Source organism: Chaetura pelagica, unplaced genomic scaffold (genome assembly GCF_000747805.2).
Source record: "Chaetura pelagica isolate M959 unplaced genomic scaffold, ChaPel_1.0 scaffold280, whole genome shotgun sequence".
NCBI classification, from domain to species: domain Eukaryota; kingdom Metazoa; phylum Chordata; class Aves; order Apodiformes; family Apodidae; genus Chaetura; species Chaetura pelagica.
This window is the reverse complement of record NW_009951788.1, coordinates 102,119-119,281: the sequence shown is the minus strand read 5'-3', so window position 1 is coordinate 119,281 and position 17,163 is coordinate 102,119. Positions and strand designations below refer to the sequence as shown.

The 17,163-nt window shown below is 38.0% G+C and overlaps 1 protein-coding gene across 1 annotated transcript in view; it reads left to right on the top strand.

Annotated features, from left to right (window-relative positions):
• Nucleotides 1-17,163, top strand: part of STARD9 (StAR-related lipid transfer (START) domain containing 9) — an 85,362-nt gene that overhangs the window by 28,310 nt on the left and 39,889 nt on the right. Inside the window, exons 5-16 of the mRNA XM_009997763.1 lie at nt 22-54; nt 146-207; nt 841-953; nt 6,381-6,450; nt 9,060-9,132; nt 10,034-10,101; nt 10,572-10,669; nt 10,876-11,076; nt 11,488-11,585; nt 13,055-13,132; nt 13,626-13,700; nt 14,418-14,597. Coding sequence (XP_009996065.1) covers nt 22-54; nt 146-207; nt 841-953; nt 6,381-6,450; nt 9,060-9,132; nt 10,034-10,101; nt 10,572-10,669; nt 10,876-11,076; nt 11,488-11,585; nt 13,055-13,132; nt 13,626-13,700; nt 14,418-14,597 — 1,149 coding nt within the window. The remainder of the gene's footprint in view (nt 1-21; nt 55-145; nt 208-840; nt 954-6,380; nt 6,451-9,059; nt 9,133-10,033; nt 10,102-10,571; nt 10,670-10,875; nt 11,077-11,487; nt 11,586-13,054; nt 13,133-13,625; nt 13,701-14,417; nt 14,598-17,163) is intronic.

Below are 17,163 nucleotides of genomic sequence, written 5' to 3'. Positions count from 1 at the left end.
TTTTTTCTTTATTATTTGAAGGCATCCATTGGGCTGACACCTCGTATATGTGAGGTACTTTTTTTTTTTTTTAATTTCACTTACACTTGTGCAGTTAGATTTTCTTGATGGATTTAAAATTTGCATAAACTTCTGGTTTGTGCAGGGTCTCTTTTCAAGGAAGGATGATTACTCAGACCAAACAGCATCTTGCAGAGTAAAGGTCAGGTAAGCATGTCACTATTTTGGGCAAATGCTGTTAATGGTTTCAACAACATATTCCTGTAATGAAACAAAATGAAGAGTAGTTAATTTTGTTTCTTTTTTTCTCAGATAATAGTAATTGTGGAACAAAGAGGAGAACACAGAGGAAAGGATGAGAAAGTGCTGAGTTTAGGGTTTTTTATCTCAGTATACTTTTTTGGATGCTGTCTGTTCACTTTTGCATAGATAGCTGAAAAAGAAGTCCATTAAAAATTTACTTCCTGTTTGTTTAACTCTTAAATTTGAGAAATAATCCTACATTTGATTCTTATTCATCATTCCCATTGATCTAATGAAGCATTAGGTTTGGAAATTTGCGGGGTTGAACTCACCAGTGTTAACAAAAGTATATTTTATGAATATTTCAATAAAATACTGAATACCTTTTGCTTCTTGGAAATATGCTACTTTGAGTTCTTTCCACATGCACTGCACGGCAAGAAGCAGTAACAGAGATAATGAAAATAAATTAACTTTATCATGAAAGATCTATGTAAGATTCAGGTAGTTACGCTCTCTAAATATATGCATTATCTTTTTGTTTGCTTGTTTGTTTTTTAAATTGTGTGCATTTAAAAGACCTTTTTTTCTCTTCAGTTTTCTTGAAATCTATAACGAGCGTGTCCGAGACTTGTTGAAACAATCAGACCGGAAGAAACCTCGCACACTTCGAGTCCGAGAACACCCTGAAACAGGACCATATGTTCAAGGTGAGAGCAGGCTTCACAACTAGCCCCAGAATCTCAAGTAAATATGAGCCAGGTCTGTATGTATCTTTGCATATGTTCCTGACATGATTCTAATTGCTTCTACTCTTCAGAGTTACTTTTCTCCAATGTTTTCTTTGTTAATATGAACAAGTGTAAATACACTGAAAGCTTTGCCTCTGTTATCCCACTGGCTGGATCTCCTGCACTTTCCTGTTTGCCTTTCCAATCCTAGGTTCTTTGTGAGCGATAGTGTTTTGCTTTCTTTTGTTATAGAGAAATTTTAACTTCATCAAGAAATCCACCAACGTCAGCTCTAAAGGGGTTGTACAGGCTAAGGTCTCTCCATACCTGTTTCAGTCCTTGTGTATTTGCAAAATAGTAATAATAAAAAAGTTAGGTGTTGCAGGCCAGGCCATGAGAAGGAATTAGATCTGTATTTCCTATGTGAGAATGCAATAATCTTCATTTGTCCTTATTAAACTGAAAAAGCACAGGATAGATAATGTAGGTACATGATGTGACTGAAAACATCACTCACATTTTAGTTTAAATTTGCAACAGCAGCAGCCCCTCTGGTGGCCTTGTGTTTTCTAATGAATCACAGCTTTCAGATCAGGAGAACAGATGAAAAAAACCCAACAACCTACATGTTTTTTTTTCCATTTCAGTTGTCTGTCTTCTTTGGGTTCTTCTCTCTTGTGTTCTCTCTTGTGTTTTGTGTACCCAGTTCATTTCCACTTTGGAGTGGCACCTTCACTTCAGCATCTTAAGTTTAAATTGGAGTTTGGCCATTGTTACTTTGTAGATGATTTAGCTCCTAATGGGAAGTTTGCCTGTCACTGTTTATTTGACCAACTGCTGACAAAAGGCATGTCCCTCAAAATCAGTGCACTAGGTTAAATCATACAGAATAGGTTTACAATGGAGATCAGAAAGAGAGCCTTTTCCAGACTGATGCAAGATTGAAAAATGAGTGAGTTCATTTAGAAAGTAAACACATATGTTTCCTTTTCTTTTCTTATCACTAGTGGTCAGAATTCCAAAGTTGCCTCTGGTATCACTGACTTTACAACTGCTTTTCTGGCCACCAGATGGGTAGTAACACCTGGGAGGTACATGTTTAGTATGCAAAATGCATATCACACTGGATTTGGTTGGTCCTGTCACATCACATCAAATACCGGTTTGTCCTGGCTTTTAAATAGAGTTCTTGTCTCTGTTTTGTAAATTCCTTCTGTTCTCCCTGGTTCACTTCTCTCCCTCTCTTTTTCTTTATCAGGGCATTGCACATCAGGTTGTTATCCCCACTTCAGAGATTAAGCCAAGATGTGACAGCAGATAGGGTGACTTGATCTTGTGATTGGATGGAGCCCGGGATTCACATCTCTCATTCCCTGGGCATCTGCAGTATCAGTCATAGTACATCTAATCACTAACAGTTGTTACCAAATTCTCCTCTTGAAATTTAAAAATAAACACTTGGGAAGTGTTTAACTCGCGTGGTCCAATGTACAAGGGACTTACTGGCATTCTGGTTATTTCAGCTGTGCTTTCCCAACACATCAGCATCCTGTTTAAGAAGAGTTGGAAAACAGATGAATTAATGGTCTCATTAGTATGGCAAACTTATCATTCTTTGAAAAGCAGATTCATAGACATTTGGCCTTTATTGAGGTCTTTCCAAGATTTTCTTTCTACCTGCTTGTTATTGGAGAACTTCATTGTTGGTGGAGTACAGATACTAATTATTTCCTTTTAGCAGCTGCTCATTCACCACACAAGAAAAGGTCTTTAAACTGCTTCCTTCCTTTGCAATTTCCATCTCTTTTCTCAGGCCTTATATCTCCAGTGATTCCTTGGCTACATATAATGGAGTTCCCTTGTCTTAAAAGAAAATGAAGTTATAGCTTCTGCCAATGGGCTGTCTTGCCTTTTGTCACTATTTTGTCTTCATCTGGAGCCTTCCAGGCCAAATCTGTCACTTCTTTTCCAGTTCTGGTTTTTGTTTTGTTGGGTTTTGTTCGGTTTTTTTTTTGGAAGGGGGTTGTATATTTTTTTTTCTTACCCCTTTCAAATAAGGACTTTATACTTCAACACAACTAAAAATTTTAAGTGGAATGATTCAATGTTAGAATTCAGGAATAGCCCTTAATAGGTCCTGACTAACTTTTGTAAAAGGAGAGGAAAGGATAATGAAAAAAGTTAAGCCTAAATAACATTTAACAGCTCTGGCCACCTTCATAAGTCTAGTATGAATAATTTATTTTAGAATATTCTCTATTCTCTCCTTCTGTATCTTCTGAAAGCCTCCAAAAATCATTGTGCTAAGGACTGTAAGAAAAAAAATAATCAATTATAAATGTGATTCATATTTTTATAAAAACTATCACATGCATGAGAAATGAAGTAATTTCACTGCTGAAGGCATCACAGGGTGTAGTTAGATGCTGCTATGAGAGCATATGAACAGAAGTAATTTTATGCTGATGAGTGAGTGGCTTAGGGCAACAGTCAGATGACATAGTTCTTTTTTCTCGATGTGTATATAAGTATATATTAATCAATAAGTATGCTTACGTACAGTTTATGCAATTAAAAACTGTAACAGTTTACGTGAGACAATCCTAGCATCTTTTGGGGAGAGTGACTAATAGAGAATGTCTGATTACACAGCTTCATTTGGAACTGCACTCATTAGCTCCCATCAAAAATAAGCAGCAGTGGGAAAGTCTGGAAGTCATTTGAATGCAGGTGAAAAGTACAGTCAGACTGATTTTAATAACATCAAATTAAAGAAAATGAAATGATTCACAACACTGGTACAAAATGCCCTTTGCAACTGCTGTGTGTTGCTGCAATTGCTGATCTCTGTAATGAGGGCTTTTTAAGTACTGAAATAATCCATGGCAGTTTTATATTTAGTCCCTCTCTGCAGGATCAGAACACAAGAATCTTGTTTCCAATAGCTAGATGGCAGAGATCCGAATTATCAGCAAGCTTACCAGAAGGAAAGTTTGTTTTACATTCCCTTCCAGGAAATTTGCTGTACAGGAGAAAAATGGTGAACATCAGCAAAGCTCAGAATTTTTCCATTTTTTCCCGTGGATCCAGTATATCAAGGAGTAGCATCTGTATTTGTATCACACTTCTTGCAAGCCATCAGCAATGCTAAGGTTTGCTGACTTTGATCAGGGGGTCCCCAGCATGCCCTTAGTTTGTCAGTTGTGTGGTTGGTGTCAATGATACTCAGAGTACAGTTAGCACTGGATGAAGAACAGACAGACAAGAAAATTGTGAAACTTAACCCCTTTAAGGATGCTTAGATGGTCTGGGAAATGCATTTTCCATTTGCAAGTCCAGTCAGGAAGTTCCAGCTCTGAACACTAAGTATTTTGAATAGTTTCCAGCCCATCATTTTTCCACGTAAAGGCTGTGAGATTGTAGCCTTTAAAATGCTCAAAGTGCTTCAGAGCTTTGGGCTGGAATAGTTTCAAACTTCTCCCTCACAGATGGTTGCACTGTTAAGGAATCAGCCTCTCTTAAATCAGGAAATGATGCAATCTATTTTGTTACTCTGAAACAGATTTCTGGGGGAGATCCTTTCTTACTCCAAAGCAAATTTCTAGTCAAGCGTTTTTGATCTTCCTGTGGCTCTTAGAAGTGGCCTTTCTCTTTCCGAGCAGCTAACCAAGCACTGTCACTTCTTTTCAAATAACATTTACAGTATTTCATTTGCCTTACTGAAAAACTAAATGTTTTGAACTCTGTGCTAGATTTACTATCCCAGTACTTATGGAAATATAGGTAGGTAAGAATTTCTTCCATGCCTCCATTTCATAACTGGATTTTTATTCAGTCAAAAAAGACCCTGAAAAAAGCTCTGGGAAAACAATATATGATATTTTCCATGTTCTGAGCTTTGAAGATCCCAGTGGTGCTGGAAAAACAATGGGCCTCTTTCTCAAATGGAAAATGTGATGACTTCTGGAATTAATGTATTGTAAAGGGACACTAGAGAACACAAGAAATGCTTTTGTTTGAAAATCATCCTGTACTTTGTATGTTTGTGAGTGTGCATGCATGCACAGATAGCAGTTTTTTAAAGTGTGGATGATCCAAACATAGATTTATTTTTTTTTTAATGTGTATCTGTTGTTAAAGGACTAAAACATATTCCCATTTTTGAATTAGATGTTGCTTTCATATAAGGCTAGGCAAGCTGTTATCACGTAAGGCTAGACTCTCTCTAACAATGTCAGAAATGCTTATTTCAGCCTTGTTGAATTTTATATTAATCTTAACTTACATTCCAGCAGTAGGTATACTATTTGATCCAAATAAATCACATTTTTCAGTACTCTGCCTTCATCCATGCTTTTGTGGCCTGCAATAAACCAAATGAAACCAAAATGAGTGTGGGGGTAGGAAGTAGCCCTGGATTCTAGGTCTGAGATTGAACATTCCTCAAAGAAGTATTTAACTAGGTATTGAATGGCTTGCTTCACAAATCAGGTGTTTTTTAGGGAGTTGCTGCAGTACAAACGATAACTAATCATCACCATAAAATGCAAACAAGGCATATTAAACAGGATTGATGTGAAATCCAAGCCTGTTGAGGTTAATGGTGTGTGTTGGCTGCAGTTTTCCCTTGGCAGGGGGCTGGCAGTGCCACAGCAGCACACTGCCCTCCACTGGGGCACAGCTGGTCACAGCCACTGGCACTGCTCCGCAGCCTCTGCCCTGCCCTCTTTCTGTTATTTGTTCTTTCTGGGGATTTTTCTCCCTTAAAATAATAATTAAAAAAAACCTCCAAACAAAACAAACAAAAACCCAACAAAAAAACCAAACAAAACAAACACCTCTTAAAGCAGAAGAGAAGGCCAGATGTCTGATAATTATTTAGGTACCCTCTGGGGAGAAAAGAGCATGAAGACTCCTGAGTGTTGCAGGCTATGGCTTAGTTAAATAAATGATAAATATTCACTGGGGTTGGTTCCTAATTCTGTTAGTTGCATGAGCAGAGCTGTTATCTAGCAGCAATGGCAAAGAGCTTTTCTTTACAGGAACTGTACCAAATTAGTAGCAGTGACATATCTGAACATTTCTTCTTGAGTTTCACTTATACTATTCCCTAAATACCCTTGATCTGCAAAAAAAAGGTGGAAAAAAAGTCTGCACTCTGAAGGTACAAGCCATTTTTTGTGCAGATGTCACTGCATCTGAAGGATGCAAAGCAGTTTTTTAACTATTTAAAAAAAATGAAATAGTTTTGTAAAAAAAAAAAATAGAATAGTTAATTCAGTTGAGGGACTACTTGTAGAACAGACTGGCATCCTAGCAGTAAATGCTTATGCTCCTCATGTGGGGTAACATGACTGAAACTTCCAGCAAAAAATACACATTTAACTCTTCTTAAACCTTTGGCAGGATTGACTCAACATTTAGTTACGGACTACAAGCAAGTTGTAGAACTTCTAGAAGAAGGAATAGCTAAAAGGTACTTGTATAAAACAAACCCTCTCCATCTTTATTTAACTCTTCTTTCACTGTGCATTTATTTCCTTGATGTGTATTTTTCTGACAGCGTTGCCAATGCTGTGTCATGACAGGACGTCAGATTTGCAGATCCTGCCCATGATGTAGACATAAGATATTGCATATCTTCATTCTATCCACAATAAGAGCTACAAGCACTCATGAAGCTGTCTCTTCAAAACTGACCCCATGCTGTCTTACCCACAAAATTCAACCATCTGTCTGGGATAAAAAATGCATGCCAGGAAAGTGTTTTGCTGTAAACAGACTTCCATTTTTTCTCCTCCACTTGCTCATGACACTTTAGACCATACAGCTTTCCATTCACTTGTTAGTGTAACTTAGTGATTTAGACTGCTGAAAATATTTTAATTGTCTTTTTATAGGTATTTCTGTAGGTTCTTAGTCCAAATCATGCACATTTGCTCTGAGTGAACTGTGGGAATTAGCACACCAGTGAAGTAAATGGTTTCAGCTCTCAGGAGTCAAGACATATTTTACATTTTCAATAGGGAGCTTTAGATATCAATATAACTGCCATTACAAATACAAATCACAGTTCCAAATTTGATATTAAGTCTTATCATGAGTGAGGTCGAGATTTTAAAATATCAGAGATGCTGGGAACTAAATAAAACTAAACTGCATTATTGCAAAAACACAGAATGTACAGCAGGATTAAGTTTTGTTGCACATTATCAATGAGAACAAACTAATCTAAAACATCTGCAGTCTGGGAAATTATGCCAAAATAACATCAGAAAGATTTTAGGCATAAAGAAGGTGGAGAACAGGTTGCCCCATATGGCCAGAGACAGGAGAGGAGCAGATGGGGAATGACAGTTCCAGTTCTGACTATACAGGAAAGACAGGAAGGGAAGCTCCCTATGGAGATGGGTGGTGCTTTGCATGGGGAAGAGGGCAGGTCCTGTACTAACAACAAGCAGAGTTTACTGAAGGCATTTTTTCTACCAGTTGGTTTTATCAGGCCATCTCCAACCCTCCTCTGACTGCACCTGTCCATTACAAAATAAACAAAGACAATTTTCAACATGCAATCTTTACTTTTGATGTAACTCTCAGTGCTAGTTTTTTCATTTTTCACTTGACACTTTGCAAGACTCACTCTCATGTGCTTAAGAACAAAATTTAAAAAGACACAGAAAATACAAATTTCCAAGTATCCAAAAGCATAACCCTGGTCCTGTGTAAAACAAAACAAACTGTATTAAACAGTTAAAATATTAAAATGTACACCACGTGCTGCCATGATATTGAATATATGTAAAATGAACACAGACATTCTCCTGTAAAAATGCTCATGTGGGTCGTTGTGAGTAGCTGAGGCAGGTGAACTTGTCCTCCAATTACCCTGTGTCATTGTTGGAGGTGAGAAGGGAGCAGTAAAGCTTCCTTCTCCAAATCCTGGGGCACTTTCTCTTTTCCTTTATAGACTTCGATGCTGTTAGTTTATTTTCTCTGACCACTGTAGAGCTGCTTGCTGTCTACCTAACTGTCTTCCTCCTGCAACATCTGGACACAAGTTCCCGTGCTCCTGCTTCCTTGGCTTGGGCTCACCTGGAACCAGCTGGGAGGGGAGCCCTGGCTCTGGCCCCACGGTGGGCGCTCGGCGGCTCTGCTCCCTGCTGCAATGGGCTCCTTGGCACTCGGCAGCTGGGCTGGTAACACAGTCCTGGTCCCACAGTCCTTGTCTGCACTGCTAAAATCACCTGCTGTTGTGAAGGGAGAGCTTGGCAAAACCAGTGTTAAAGTCTGCACACATAGCTGATATTCAAGGCAAGCTGCAAGACTGACAAAGGTTCCTGCCCTAGGCAAAACCCTACTTGCTTTGGGTTTGCCTACTCAAAGCAACAACAAAGAAAGCAGAATTTTCAGACGTTTTTGTTACAGAGACAGTGGAAGAGTGCAGCTGCTCCTCCTCCTGTGCCCAGGGTGCCTGCTAGCCAGAGTGTGAGGGGGGTCAGAGGGATAGAGCCAGATGACCAGGCTATCCAAGAGGTAAAGCCAAGCAAGTGCTATGCTACTGATCTGCAGTGTTCATTTGGTACTCATATGGGTAGGCTGGCTAATGTCATCGTGCTCCTGACAGCGTAAAGCTACTGTATCAGTCCTGTGGCAGAAGGAAGCCCCAGGAGTAGTGTATGAAGCTTTATTGGACCCTTTGAAGTGCTAAGAAATAAAAGCAGGTGCAACACAGAGAAGATGTGCTGGACTAGTCAATTCAGTGGTGTTGGGGTGAGCTGTATGATGCTGTTACTGGCTGTACTCTGCCGTGTCCTACCCTTACACAACACCTTACACCTGTGCTGTAATGATGCTTTAAGGTATTTTTTTCAGAGTGCTGCTGATGAACAAAAACATCTCTAACTGATCCCCTCTTTCCACTCTTCCAGTTCATCTGCTGAACACTTGGGTTTTGGCCTACCAGATTCTTCAAGTCTCACAATCCTTCATCTTCATCTTCATTTATTTGCTGTATTTTGTTATTTTTGCTTTCCCTGAATACAGGGAAGTAAAACTTTGGTTTGTTGTTTGTTTTCTTTTTTCTAGAATCACAGCAGCTACACATATTCACAATGCTAGCAGCAGATCCCATGCTATCTTCACCATCCACTATACTCAGGTTAGCTAAAAATAATCCAACTTCCGTTTCTCTTTGGTCTCAAAAGGCATTGTTCAATTTGTTGTGCATTGTTTTCTTGTCAATGTTTTGTGCTGTGTGTAATAATCTCAATGGAACCTGTTTCTTATATCCTTTGGAGCACACTGCAGATGTGTTATACTTCCTACACTGCCTGACGTGTTGTTTACTGAAGTATTCTTGTTCCTTTGTGCAAGCTTGTAGTCAGAACTGCTGCCAAAGACTTACTGTAAAAACAAATGTTTAGGGTTTTAATCAGCCCTTTGAAATGCAATATCCCTCCTAGGATGCCATGAAAATTATGTGTGAATATGTTTGAAGTTATATTTTGTCACACTTGTTTAGGATCCTTAACTGAAGTGTAGCATTAGTTTAACAACAAAATCTTGTATCTGTCCAGCTTTTCAGATGTGCTCATCTCTCTAGCTTTTGGCATCCAGTACTCTCCAAGAGACAATGCAGCCTTTCTCCAGAGGAATTATATCCTTCCCTGGCAGGGAAGCAATTCAGCAATCCAATAGACCTTTTCTATCTCACACTTCTAACATCCTGTAATCACAGAACATTTTAGGATATTTTTCAGTAGGTTCACAAAAGACCTTTGGAATACTTTAGTGGAAAATAATTCTGCAAGACATACAAGAAAACCTTTCACAGTCACTAGGCAGTAAATTGTTTTTTTTCAGGAGGAAATCAGCATAAGAGGGTAGTTTCTCTGTTGGGTGAGTTAATGGTTTGGATTTAGTCAGCGGGTCAATGTCACAAAGAAAGGCAGTGAGGAAGTCATATGTACAATTCAGTTTCAAACAAAAGAGCACATATATTTTATTTTCATTTATTCAGTAAAAGGAATAGTCTTCCATAATTATACCTTTCTCTTCAGGCTATATTGGAAAACACTCTCCCTTCTGAAATTGCAAGCAAGATCAACTTGGTGGACCTTGCAGGCAGGTAATAATATTTTGAAGGGCAAAGAGGTAATTTTCTCTGAAGGTGCTGGTAGTACTGCCTTAAAACATGAAATTTAGTATTTTAAAACTTCATTAAACTAACTGTAAGCTTGACTTTTGTATACAGGGACAAGGTATATTAAACTAATATTGTCCCTGTCATCTGTTCTTCTGTACTGGGGATTGGATTTAATTGGGAAAGGGAGTTCCTGGGTCCTCAGATCCAATACTGTGCTTTTGCATACATTTAAGGTAATTCTGTTCAACTTTACAGTCTTATTAAGTGGCTTTTCTTGCAGCTATTGGTGGAATTACCAAATCTGAGCTTAAAAAGAGACTGAAAGATAGAATGTAATCCTCATAGCTGTCTAGCATGGGAGGGACAAAACAGTCATATCTCACTGCTTTTTTTGTCCATGTTCCAAAAAGTTGTTTCATTTGCATTGTCTTTTCCATGCTTGTGTGCTACAGTGAGAGAGCTGATCCCAGTTACTGCAAAGATCGAATTACTGAAGGTGCCAATATTAACAAGTCATTAGTTACACTTGGAATTGTCATCTCCACTTTAGGTAAGCACTGTTTCTTTATACTGAAGGGTAGAGGTAAAAGCATGGGACTCATTCACCATGTGCTGTCTCTTCATGCTTGTATTTACAACAAGAAGCGGAACAGCTTCGTGGCATCTTCATAAACTGTAATGACATCTAAGAAAATGAAATCACCGTAACAGAAAAAGAGAACCCCTTTCCTAAGCACCGTGGTATTTCTCCTTCAGCACAAAATTCACAGATGTTCAGCAGCTGCCAGAGCATAAACACCATAACAAGTGAAGGGGAGAGCAGCCACGCGGATGCTCCTTCCACCGGCAGCACCAGCGGGACCAGGCGACCGGCTTACATCCCGTACCGGGACTCCATCCTCACCTGGCTGCTGAAGGACAGTCTGGGGGGCAACTCCAAAACCATTATGATTGCCAGTGAGTCTGGTTTCTATTCGTTGTTAGCACTTTGTGCCACATAACCCCTGCAGAATACTTCTCTAGTGCAGTGAGATTACAGCAGTCATCTGGACTCTGTCCTTGTGAAGATTTTCACGGATACATCACAGGGTACCCAAGGAAATGAGAAGGCATGCTGATTGTGCATGAAGTTAAGCTGAAGAGTTTTTTCAAGGTCTTAGCTTTGATTTAAAGTGATTTATTCAGTTATAAATACAATATTGAGGAAATGTTCTCTGTGAACTTCATTAAACATCCCTAAGGATATTTTTGTTTAGTTTTTTAAAGAAGCAAGACTGAAAAACAAATCTATCTTTTTGAAATGCAATTTGTTAAACTGTGATTATTTTTTAAAACAGTGTTTCTTTTCTATTTGTTTTCTGTCCGTAGCTATCTCTCCTGCCAGCTCCAGCTACAATGAGACCATGAGTACCTTGAGATATGCTTCAAATGCCAAAAATATTATTAATAAGCCCAGAGTGAATGAGGTGAGGCTTTGAGTTCTTGTTCCTTTTTGTTCTATGTATTATTTAAAGTTTATTCAGTGTATCTGCTCTCTGAATAAAATTCATACTTTTCCCATGTTCATGAGAGCGGAATAAGAACCATTCTTGTTCATTGCTAGTCCAGATGCTTACAGAAAACTTTCAATGTGTGCTTTTTCCTAGTTTTCCACCTTTACCCCCAGTCTTCTTAACAAAATCCAAACACATAATAATCAAGATCTATGGTTGCAGATGCTACAAATATATAACTATTGCATTAGTGCTCTTTAACTGAGCATTTTTCACCTGGTGTTCTGGGTGAGGCTGCCACCCTACACTGATCACATCATTTAAGGACTGAATCACAGTGTATCCATCTAAGGGGACTGAATTAAGGTTTCCAAACAAAACACAAAAGTCTTGATTCCAGCATTTCCTAATTTCCTTATAAGTTGACTTTGCAATTTTAGTAGTGTTTTTTTCTGATTTTTCCTGAGTGTATCAAGATTTTATCTGTAGATAAAAGGATAGAATCTTTGAGATGTACTTCATTTATTTGCTTCCCTAACAATCCTCTTTTAAATCTTGAGCAGAAGGAAACCCTTCTAGTCCAAGGTTTCCCAAATTTAATTTGCATCCATGTTACCAGTGCCTATAACTGGTTTTTAGATGTCACTGGTGGCAGTAATTGTGTGTTTAGTTTTGGCAGCAGCAGTTCTCAACTCTGTGACAGGCCACAGGCAGGTAAATACACTTCTCCCAGGTTAGCCTCTTGTTACATACAGCCTCTCAGCCTCCCAGCTCATGTGCTCATCACTCTCTTGCTGAGACCATAGACCCCTGACTCCAACACTTCAGCTGGCTGCCTTCTTCCCTTCACTGCAAACTGACCAAAGTGTCGCTGGCAGCCCAGAGAAACTTGACTCTTGATTCCAGAGTTTCCCTGAACTGTCTGCAAAAAGCTTATTTCCAGAAACTACCTTAGCAAAAGCTTACTCTGAAAGCAAGATAATTGCCTGCACACAAGCAGGCAGGAGTTGCTTTGTGTTTCAGCTGCAAAGGGTTTAAATACTATGGTTGGTGACGTTCTGACTTAGTCTTCTCTAGCCTGATTTTCTCCTCTGCATGGTAGAAATAACAGCATTTTTCTGACTTGAGTGGACTATTTTGGCAGTAAACCCATAAAAGTAGTGATGCACCCAGCTATTGTCATAATGGGAACAAATACTGTGGTAGGTCTGGATTCAGAAAAGAGCCAGAACCAAGTTACGAGAGAAGAGAACCTATCAAAGATGGGAAACACCTGCCTCTAGGTAGTACATCCCAGGGGTCTGGCAGAGTGGACCAAGGAGTACTGCTGTGACTGTACCTGCTCACCTCTCCTCCCTGGCTCTTGGAACAGCTCTGCAGTGATTTCTTTAGTGAGATTTTTTTTTTTTTTTTCCCCCAACATCTATGTCTTAATGTTTCAGGATGCAAATGTAAAACTGATCAGAGAACTGCGAGAAGAAATTGACAGGTTGAAAACTATGCTGATGAGCTTTGAACTGGTATGTAGGAACACTTCCCAACTGGAGCTCTAATGGTGCTTTAGGTGGCTACAGTAGCTTACTTTTGTCTTACCTTTCCATGCTTATTGTAACTGGAAGGAAATTAAACTGGTCTCTCAGTGATTTAATGGTGATTATAAAGCTAACTGCGTTTCTGTAATTTCTCCTTTTTCTGGCATTGTATTGATAATCCTGAAGTATAAGTACGTGTGTAATGATTAGAAAGGACTTCTTGACTGTATTTAATGCAGTCAGGATGATTTTGTTGTCCTGAAATACCACAAAATAGAAATATTTTATTTATAGGGATATGGAAGCACCACAACAGTAAAAAATATTAATAATTTACGTAATTTCCCTACCATAATGTGTGTATTTTGTCTTTCCTTCTCCTGAGTTCATCTCTTTGAAATCCTGGAGAGTGAAAGAGCATGCCTGCCAGTTGCAAATGAGGAAACTAACATGTATATATTGGTGGCTGTTGTTTGTACAGAGGAATTCCAGCCCTTCTTGGAGTGATGACAGGGACGGAAATCTGACTGAGCTGGTTCTTCAGAATGAAATGAAGGTGTGTATGATCTATCTGCTGTTGTAACTCTCTCCTGTTTCATTTGGCCAAGGGGGATAGCATTGCCATAGTTCCACAGTGAGAGTGTTTTTGTCCTAATCCTCTCCCACTTGCTCTGAATAAATGGGAAACTGCCACCCTTAATACGTGTTGGGATCCCTCTAACAATTTCTGATTAAGATCTCATGTCCTTAATGGGATGCTGTCCATTGTGCATTCCTAAATCTGCATGATCTACTCCTTGTTTGAAAGTTGTCTCAATATATCACATTAATTCATTATTCAGAGCCTCTCTCTTCTAAGATTAAATGGCTCCAATTTATTCAAAGGAAATTACTGTGCAGTCACCACATTACTAAGAAGATTTGATCACTGATGACCTGAAACAGTTTTGCAGATCTCGATTTTAAGTTTTGCTTAGAGAGAGGCAAAATTACTAGTTAACATGTTCATGTATCTTTCTGACATTTTGGGAATGGTTCTTCAAGAGATTAAACCTACTTTGGTGTTTTAACCTAATGATAGTACAGCTTTTACCTGATTTTTTTTGTCACCACAGAAACGTTCTGCAGTTAGAAATACACCTGCATTGCACCTGATGAAAGAATTTTGCATCCAGTAACTGGGAAAAAAGTGTTTTTCTTTCTGAAGAACTTTATGTATAAGAAAAGTTAAACTGCTTAGTAAGTGAAAAATTTACCTCTCCTATTCTTTAAGATTGAGCAATTGACCAAAGACTGGACAAGTAAGTGGACAGACAGGAAGGCCATCATGGAAGAATACAGTGTGGACATCAACAAAGAAAAAGCTGGAGTAACAATAGATTCTAATTTACCTCATCTAATGGCCATGGATGATGATATCCTCAGCACAGGAGTGGTGCTATATCATCTCAGGGTGAGCTATGTTCACTTATTTTTCACTTGAATTTGAAAGCACTTGTTTTCTTTGGAAATGGAAAGTGGTTAAGGTGGCATTACAACAACAGCTATCAAAAAGTAAATGCCACAGCCCACAAGGCACAGATAACAGGGGAAAAAAGCAGAGAAGGATATATGAAAATAGAAGAGGGGAAGAATTAATATATTGAATAATAAGTTCACCTCCTATGAATACATGTGCAAACTAGTTGATAACATATCATAAGCAAAGCAAAATACTCAAATTAAGCATTAGTGGTCTGTCCACAAAGCATAAGGACAGGAGTGTGTGTGTGTGTAAATGTAAGGGTTGGTGCTTACAGTATACCAGATGTACTGGTCCAGATTTTATTAGGTACTTGTATCCTTGAAACTGGAATACTTGTATACATGTAGATCAAAGATACAAAAGTAAGCTTTAACAAGCACAAGCTCACTTTGGCAATGACTTGTATATATTGCACTTTCAGCCCTACCAGGCCTGTCAATTAGATCCCAGGTGTGTATCTTAAATGTTAGTTACTTGTGATCCCACTTGAGTGGCTATTTCCCAGGATCAGGTAGAAACCCTGCTCCCATAGGTACTGGTTTGCTGTGTAGCTGCTCATTTAAGGTAAAGTGTTCCCTAAGAAACTGCCATAATATTGCATGTATATTGCTTCATATTGTGGCTTATGATGCATATGGCTAGGCCAAATAGTTATAGGAAATTTTTTTTTAATAAGCCAGTGCTAAGCCAGGCCTTAACATTTTAAAGTTGTTTAAATTAATGGAAACTACTAAAATGTTGACATAAAAGGAATGGTGGATGGGCATCTCTACAGAGGTGCACTCATTAACAAAAAAAATATGTTGAATATGGTTGAAAATTATGTATCTGTCTACTAATAAATGATCTTAATACAAATCTAGGTTTAGTGCTACTTAATACAGTTTAGGGACACAGGTTTTTTTGTTGTTGGTTTGTTTGGTTGTTTTTTTGTTTGGTTGGTTGGTTTTTGTGTGGTTCATTTTTTTTTTCCCCTGCTGAAAAGCTGCAACAAATATTTGAAACAGAAATTGTGCTCATCTTTATCATGTTGAAAGAGAAACCTTAATAATTTTTCTCATGCCAGCACAAATAAATTGTGCCATTATTACTTGTGACCAAGTTCAGTGCTTATCAATATGCAACTTGAACTACTCAATCCTACATTAACATTAAATATTTATTTAAAACTAATAGTTACTACCTAAATGTTTTTTCATTATGTGCCATTTTGGAAACAGCTAATATTTTAATGACTAATTTTTGCAATACCTAAATTAATTTAAATATATTAATTTTAACAGAGAAACCTAGTTTGAAGGGCCACTTTCTGATGTCATTAGTGCCTGTCTGTCACACTAACATCCTTGTCCCCTCTTTCTTTGCTCCTAGATGCTGCCTTTTCTTTTTTTCTTTTGTGCTTTGCATCTTTTAGACTCTGGTGTCTATTAATTTCATCTGAACATCAAGAAGGTAAAACACTAGTGTTTTCTTACATATTAGGGCTTCAACATATAACAGCTCTTTAGATTGTACTTCTAGAGAGAGGTCATGGCAGCAGTTTTCAGATCATGTAGAATAGAAGTTATGTTACTCTTAGTCTCTTGATATTCCATAGTATTAATTGCACTAATCAATGCTGTACCTCTGCTCAAAGAAACTTTCTTTCTTAGGTTCTGTTCTTTTCTTTTTCTGGCTTTCATTCTAAAAAAAATTATGTATTCCCTATAATTTAACTGAACATTTTTTTTGTAGCTTAAAAATATGGGATTTTTAAATATTGTTTTAGAAACAGGTGTATTTCACAAACTTTTTTGAAAGTTGGAGTGCCCCCAACACTGAAGGGGAAAAGCAATTTCACTCTTTATGGTTCTGTAATGCACCTTGGGAATTCTACCTGTAATCAGGAAACACTGCCAGAAGAGGGTAGCAATGTAAAAGTACTCAGCATGTTAAGGTGAACTTGTGCAATCATTTCACCTGAATCATGTGTCTTTCACTTTTTCAGGTAGAATACTCAATAGTAAATTAGAAAAGAATACAAATATTTAAATTATTAGCTCAGTAACAACACTTGAAATAATTAAATCAACAGGGTCCTGGGTTATGGCTGGTTTTGTTTTACTTTCTTCTTTAAAATGAGTTAGTTTGCATGTATCATATCTGTACCATTGCTCTCAGCTGCAATTTTTTGTTGTGCTTAAACTCCCACGAAGTACACTAACTGGGACACTATTGTGAATTTCATGAGCCAATACTGATGTAATATACTTTTCTGAATTAAATTATTACCAGAGTGTTATTTCAGCACATTGGAAAAAGTTTTCTTTTGGAATTGCAAGAACTATTTCTTTGCTTAGTTAAGAAGATAAGTAACAAAGAGGTCTTCTAGGAGTTGGTTTACTTCTCTTTGCATAAAATACATGTTGCTAACTCATTTTATTGTGTGAGATTATATCAAAGACCATATGGATCATAAGTTTTCTACAAGTTGTGGCCCAGCCTGGTGGATATT